We start from the raw sequence: 7,370 nt of genomic DNA, 5'->3' as shown, positions 1-7,370 counted from the left end.
GGAAAGCAGTCGTTGTCTTCGCCGGCGGCGGTGACGTTCGGCCGACCGCAAGGACGTTCCCCGACTGGTGTCAAGGCCGCGCATTCGCCTGCAATGCGAGAAAACTTCAAGGTGACGCATTTACCGGATATAATCGAAGGCCATGGCAGCTTCCATCGACTCCTGCGGTGTCTCAAGTTGTGAGCACGTGCGCGCATTTTTGTAAGTTGTTTAGCGTGAGTTCGTTTAACTTGAGGTTAAGCGCAAGAGAGCACGTATAGGACACAACCGAAGGGGACGGGTGCCTAAACTCACGTTATGCAGTACCGACTAACCCAATGACAGTCTGTTCTTGTGAGTTCGTCGTCACCTCACGAGTGGGAAGGGGGGGGGGGGTAGTTTTAACTGAGGAGTACCTGGAGCCCGTGTTTAGATCCAACCTGCGCTATCGTCTGTAAGTGTGACTGTTTCATCAAGGTCGACGCCACCTTTCCCAAGTGCACGACCCTGCCACAGGACACCAATGCGTACCACCTGACGTGGACCTCACTCGCCCGAGCAAGTGAATCCACGCATATCCGAGAATCCTTGCTCAATGGGTGTGACCAGCGTGCTAAGGTAAGCGCGTGGGTTCAAGAACAGCCATAAGCTCTCCTCTCATATATATATACATATATATATATATATATATATATATATATATATATATATATATATATATATACTATCACCACAAAATCCTCGTTGGTAAAAGTGAAAGTCGTCATTCATATGAAGAATGCGCCCAGCCAACCACGAAATAACCCTTACTCAGATTCTTCAGAAAAAAAAAGAAGCCTAAAATTTCAAGGGTTCGTCCTGGCTGAGGCAGTCAGACCTAGCACTACCATGTTTCAGGAGCAGTCACTAAATCAATCAACGTTCTGGGTGCTTCCCAACTGACGACAAATGCCGGTATTTCATGATTCTGAAGAGTACCGAGAGGTGCACTTTACCTTTTCTGTTGTCATCGACGTTTCTAAGTTCGAACTGTGGTCAAACCAAAACTATCATCAATAAGGTGCGTAAAGTCACTGCTCAGATTGCATCTTACTTGTATTGACTAGGATAAAAAAAGCTTAAGGATAAAATTCCGTCGTCGGTCTTTCAGTGAAGTTGAAAATAGCTTTTTTCTTATATTTTTTTCACAGCTGTCGTGTTGATGAAGATGTTATACCTCCCAAGGACATGACATCAACATTGGACCATGTGTAGTGGGATTGCGAAGCCATCGGCTCCTCCTTCAGCGAGGACAGGTGGGCTGCGCTCTTGGGCAGCCCCGAACTCAACGACCAAACCCAGGCCGTCCAGAGTGCCCGCGATAGGGCCGTCAAGCTCAGCTTGGCGGTCCCTACGTGGGACTAGCCGGGTGGCGCGGGGTCTCACCTGCGTCTTCTCTGGACCGAAATAAAGTTATTTCACTCACTCACTCACTCACTCACTCACTCACTCACTCACTCACTCACTCACTCACTCACTCACTCACTCACTCACTCACTCACTCACTCACTCCCAAGGATATGCGGCAACAAAATGCACCCGTTACAGTGCGCAGATGCGTATCTGTTGCTGGCGTTTCCACGCGGGCATTTGAAAGCGGTAAAGGACGCATGCGTCGAACATCGAGTCAGTTTGCTTGTGAGGATGGATTGACTCTAGCTGCTGAAGCCGCTGACTCGTTAAACTCTATTGTCGAGACGCGAGTTAGCGCTGTCTGTTTAGGGCTCAGCAGCGCTGACTCGTTGCTCGGCTCAAGAACACGCTAGTGTTTTGTCATCGTGGCAATCGACAAACGCCTCATTGTTCCAGAAAACAGCGTCACACACGGACGCGTAAGACAGTCCGGGTATCTAACCCAGTTGCCTAAATAAATTAAAAAAAAACACTCCCTCGCCGTGTCACTCGGCGTACCTTAGTATCTTGCTTTCCTAGTTATCCTCCAGACACGAGTTTGCACTTTTAAATACATTCCCTTTGTTTTGTCTGCACTAAACAATACGCTATCAATTGATGATTTCCTGTACCTTCACTTTATCATCCGACGATTCTTATGTTTTCATACGTTACCTTATCAAACAAAATAACGCCCACCCATTAATTCATAAACGCGTTGAAATGAAAGTTATAGTGAGCGTACCTAATTTAATCTCTGCTCCAAGGTCTTCCCTGTCGAAGGCCGATTTGTTGTTATTGGTTTTTTTTTATCCCTTTGCGCGACGTTCGAACGTTATCACCGAGGTCAGATATTCTTCGCGTCGTTATCTTGAGAAAATGCGGAGCTCTGCCTATATAGACAAGCACGTGGCTCATTGTGAACTCTATCGTTATCTCCTCGCAATCACCAGAGACGAAAGGAGACTCCCATCGCACGCTTTGTTCACAAGACGTTGTTTGTAATGAGCTTATAAGTTGACAAACCCGGAGCAACGGCCGTGCATCGACGGAACAGGCGAGCAAGGATAGGGCAGTTCCAGACCGAGCCGTCACCGACCCGCGACCGGTGCCCCGACTCTCGCGGTTCGGTCGCGAATCCAGTTGCAGTGGAGATTGTTAGCAGCGTGAGCTATACGTAATTGCGTCGGCTGGCGTTGGGTCGCGGAAGCTCTGCAGGGAGTCGAATCCCGTTGTCGCGTTCGACGGACCGACCGCGCGCACAGTTGCAAAACGTCGCTGCGGCCGCACACGTAAAAACAGCTGTGCAGCCATGAGTGGATACTTGGGCAACTTGAGCGCTCGTCAACAAGCCGCGCTGGACCAGGTGGGTGAAAGCGTTACGCTCGCGTTTTCAGATCCTGGCAAAGCCTCCATTTGTGATGGTGCTGGTAAGGTATACACGGGCAGACTGCGCTTCTCGCTGTATCTCCATTGGCGGGTGTACAGCAGAACTTCACTGAGAGTGCTGTACTAGGGCCACGGCATCGTGCTACAACTACAATGCAGACAAAGAAATCTTGATTGAAGTTCCTACATGCCGCGGGACCTCCCGAGAGGCTTGAGCATAGGGCCGTTGTGCAATACACGCGCATTCCCTCTCCCCCTATACTCCTCATCCTCGTCTTTCCCCAATACCTTTGCTCCCCGTTACCTACAGTTCAATGTAGCAGGCTAGAGCGCACTATCTCAGGCAGACCTCTCTGCTTTAACTGTGATTAGTTTTCCTGCAAATAAAGCCTCTGTCTTTCTAACACTTATACTTCATCGTATTTGTCGATCAATTGCGCAAGATTTCTTTATGGGGTCGCTCTTTTCGACGAGTGCCAGCCGTCCCGCCCCAGTGCATGCTATCCGCTTGTTCCTCAGATTCTCGGCTTTAGGATCGTGTAAATACAATGACATTCTCAGTCCATAACTTTCTGGAATACTCCATTGAGTGGACTCTGATTGGCTCAGCCAGTGCGCAGAATCGTCGTCGCTCTAATGAGGCGTCGCGCCAGACACCACGTCACGCAAAAGTGAAAGCACCCTCGAATGTGGTCGGACCGAGAATGCGGCCCCCAAATAGATGGTACTCTGTACTACGCTCCTCACTCTTACACTCCGTACAACCTGTCTCTGATAAATGTTCAAGGTAGCACTGGAGGCGTTGCTTTCGCCTGTCAACCATACAAACAAAACATAAAGCACAGTGTTGTATCCTCTGATCGCTCTTGCTCCTGATGTCCTGAGCAATGCATGCCGAGCATCTAGCGCTCTGTTTCTGTGTGTGGTGTGCCTTGAACGCCGTATCTCTCCATACATTTTATTAGATATAAATCGAACTCTCCCTTCGTTGTACACACACACACACACACACACACACACACACACACACACACACACACACACACACACACACACACACACACACACACACACACACACACACTCTCACACACACACACACACACACTCTCACACACACACACACACACACACACACACACACACACACACACACACACGCACGCACGCACGCACACACACACACACACACACACGCACACGCACGCACGCACGCACGCACACACACACACACACACACACGCACACGCACGCACGCACGCACGCACACACGCACGCATTGCGGACATGTTTACTTTCCCTTTGCTTTCCTTGAACCCAAGGGCTTCAAGGACGCCAGCAGAATTGCTGTTAATAAAGGGAAAATGAGACATCCACCCAATCGTAGCAACGATTGGGTGGATGTCTCATTTTCCCTTTATTAATTATTTCCCTCCAACCTGCGGGTTTCCGCAGAACTATTACGTCAAACTCTTGCCTTTGCTTCAGAGTTGCTGATGAGTTCGACTTCGCCCTACCATCTGCTAGCCGCCTGGTTAGGTCCAATGGTAGAGCGGCTGCCCCGAAAAGGTGGTGGTCCCGGGCTCGAGTCCCAGACCAGGAAGAATTTTTCTTCCACTTCGAAGCTATTCCTTTCGAGGAACCCGTATACGGGTTTCCTTTCTAGCAATTGCTACGATTGGGTGGATGTCTCATTTTCCCTTTATTAATTACTTCCCTCCACGTTGCGGGTTTCCGCAGAACTATTACGAAATTACTGTTACTTCGACGCCTGGTGAATGTTCTCCGTTTACTTGTGCAGTTCCGACATGCCGTGGCAGACGTGAAGCGGCCTTCGCACACGGATGCATTCCTGCTGCGCTGGCTACGCGGTGAGAGGAAAACAAGTCGTCCATCTCTGTAGACGATAACGTTATCAGCTTATAAATTAGTTACGCAGCTGTGCATACCGTATTGACATTGCCAGCGAGAAGCGCCGTGCATGTCAATAAATGTGCTCTCGCAGAATATGTAAGCAGAAAAGGAATGACATTGGTAATAAGAAAGAGAGAGAACAAGAAACTGGGAGAAAGGGAAGCGGGAAGAATAGGAAGAAGAGGGATAAGTGATAAGGCACGAGCACACAGAGCATATAGTACTTTTGCTTCCCAATATTTTAGCTTCCTCGCAGTCGTCCAGCCGACTTAGGGTAGAACGCAGACTGTGTTTGTTGATCAAAAGAAGGGAAGTAGCATAGGGATGCGTTACACGGTCTTGTGGCAGCCACAGAAGTTGCAAAAACGGTGGTTGTGGTGGTGATGAGGATGACATCGATGACGACGACGATGCTGACGTTCCCAGGCTGTGTTTACTTGGAAAGTTGCTGCTAGAATTTGCTTCGTCCGTGTCACACCAACACGCACTATACGCTTCCTTTCAACACTATAGCAAGTCGGCGCGCCGGGAAGCTTTTCACCATGATGGTGCGGCCATTTCGCAGAAATGGAATGGTTGCACCTTGCAACAAGAGGCGTCCCCTTTTGTAACCGCAAAGTCTACTGCCATGGCCACCGCCACTCCATTGTGCCTTAAAACACTTAGCAACGAAACGTGCTCACTCCGGAAGACTCGGCAATCCCGAACAAAGTGCGTAACGTGTACCCCACAGCACCCCAAGGTGTGAAATAAAGTTGCGTTATTTCGTACTCAGTGAAGAATGGGGGGGGGGGGGGGGGGGAATGGGAAGGCAATTAAGGGCGAATAAAACTCCGTACCTAAAGGAGTAAAAACGAAAATAGTTCTTTAATAATAATTAAAAAAAATACCTTAGTGCTACGAACGCATTACCCCATAGCCGCCTCCGTGTCCCGCCCTATGACGCAAAATGCGCTTTTAAACCTTTCCGCGAGACACTGGTCTCGACATTTTAATTCTGTACGCTGCGTGTTGTCGTCTGCTTCGTGTGTTTTATGCGTCTGGAGCAGCGTGCTTGAAGTGTCGTCAGGAAAAGCTCTCCAGTTTTCGCTAAAGAGCCTCTGTCTCTCTCTCTCGAGCAGGCGAATAGAAACGAATTAAAAACGCACGGCACCAAACATAAACAGGCTAACACCTCCATAAAGAGAAGAAATATCGAGTAGGCTGTGTCGGAGGCGCAGCCGCTGTGGAGTACGTGAAACGTCTTGTGCGAGTGTGTATGAGTGTATGAGTGTGTTGAGAGTGTATGAGCACAAGGGTACAGATATGACGCAACCATACACACAAGTGACATTTATTGACGCATTACACAGCTTACACGTTCAACTTATGATGCTGGAGGTCGTACGGTCTCAACGTGGAATCGTGATCGCTCCCTATTCGTATAGCGGTATCAGCCGTGGTGAAAGGTGGTGGGCGCTATAATTGGCCATCGCTCCGTCTCGCCACCCGAGTCTCTTCACACCGTTTCTGCAACTCGCGTGGCGAACGCGAGGACGCCATAGCCGAACAACCATCGAATTTCTGCAACAAATTGCACGCTTGTAAGTCCTATAAGTCCAGATGAGCACAGGTTTGAGTTTGAGGAATTATATATCTACGATGGTCTGAGTAAGTTCTCTCAACCGCGACCACTCCTGCTCGGATCGATCGACAAACGTACTGCCGAGCTGTGTCGTTCTGAACGCCGAGCGAGAGGCTAAATTTAGCTCAGACTACGTCATGCTTGTCGCGACAACGACGTCATCTGTGCACGCGACCCGTGCATGACTTCTTTTCTCTGCACAACGATGCAAGGCGCGTAGTTTACACGGTTGCAAAGGTATATGGTTCTTATTAAACTTTTGCGCGCACAAAGACAGGACGTCGAACGAAGAAGGGACACACAACATGCGCAAACTTCAACTGGTTTTTATTGTGACAGCGACATATATATACGCTTCCACAATCAGAAAAAAACCGGAAAGTTCATAAGAACCACGTACAACCAACTCGCCGAAAACGTAACGCTTTTGAGCAAAGGCATACGCCATAATGCTATAACGCGTTCTCGTTACATGCGGCTTTAGCAAGCGACGCCCTAGGCTGACCGAACTGAAAGACGTTTCACGTCATGAGAATTATGCCCTTATAGACCTGCGAGTTGTTGTTATTGTTGATGTATGTCACGCGCAAGAAAGCGAAGACAAACACACATGGTTCGACGAACGTGGAAAGTTTTCACTCGCGTGCAAAGTTGACTGACTCCTGCGTTTTTTCACCGGACCAAAAGATTTACCGCACATTAGACAGACTCCTTCATCGTCTACGCTTAGACGTAACCTATACGGGCTTCATTTCTTGTGTCGCACCAAAAATACGAAGGTTCCCACGTTGCAGTTACTGTGATAACTCCGACGTTGCAGTGGAGCATGTTACCATAGAACGTTCTCAACATGACCAACGGTGTGTTCGCCTGCGTAACCGTTCGAACGTCCTTGATAGACGTCCTCTCACAATGAGCATAGTGCTTGGACCGTGGTCAAGTCCTGATAAGCAGAGGCGCGCGCGGTAAGTACCCTTCGCTATTTATTTAGTGGAGACTAATCTTATCGACTGCCTTTAAGTGACATTCCTGG

The 7,370-nt window shown here is 48.9% G+C and overlaps 1 protein-coding gene across 2 annotated transcripts in view; it reads left to right on the top strand.

Moving 5' to 3' along the window:
* The first annotated feature begins 2,402 nt into the window (after window positions 1-2,402).
* LOC126522940 (SEC14-like protein 2) overlaps window positions 2,403-7,370 on the top strand; it is a 29,184-nt gene continuing 24,216 nt past the window's right edge. The window contains exons 1-2 of one of the 2 annotated variants that reach the window (XM_050171788.3): window positions 2,403-2,776; window positions 4,601-4,670. In XM_050171788.3, coding sequence (XP_050027745.1) covers window positions 2,723-2,776; window positions 4,601-4,670 — 124 coding nt within the window. In that variant the 5' untranslated portion in view covers window positions 2,403-2,722. The remainder of the gene's footprint in view (window positions 2,777-4,600; window positions 4,671-7,370) is intronic. The other variant, XM_055066622.2, reaches the window with a different exon arrangement.

The sequence above is a fragment of the Dermacentor andersoni genome, chromosome 6, assembly GCF_023375885.2.
Source record: "Dermacentor andersoni chromosome 6, qqDerAnde1_hic_scaffold, whole genome shotgun sequence".
Classification (NCBI taxonomy): Eukaryota; Metazoa; Arthropoda; class Arachnida; order Ixodida; family Ixodidae; genus Dermacentor; species Dermacentor andersoni.
This window is presented reverse-complemented; position numbering and strand designations above follow the sequence as displayed.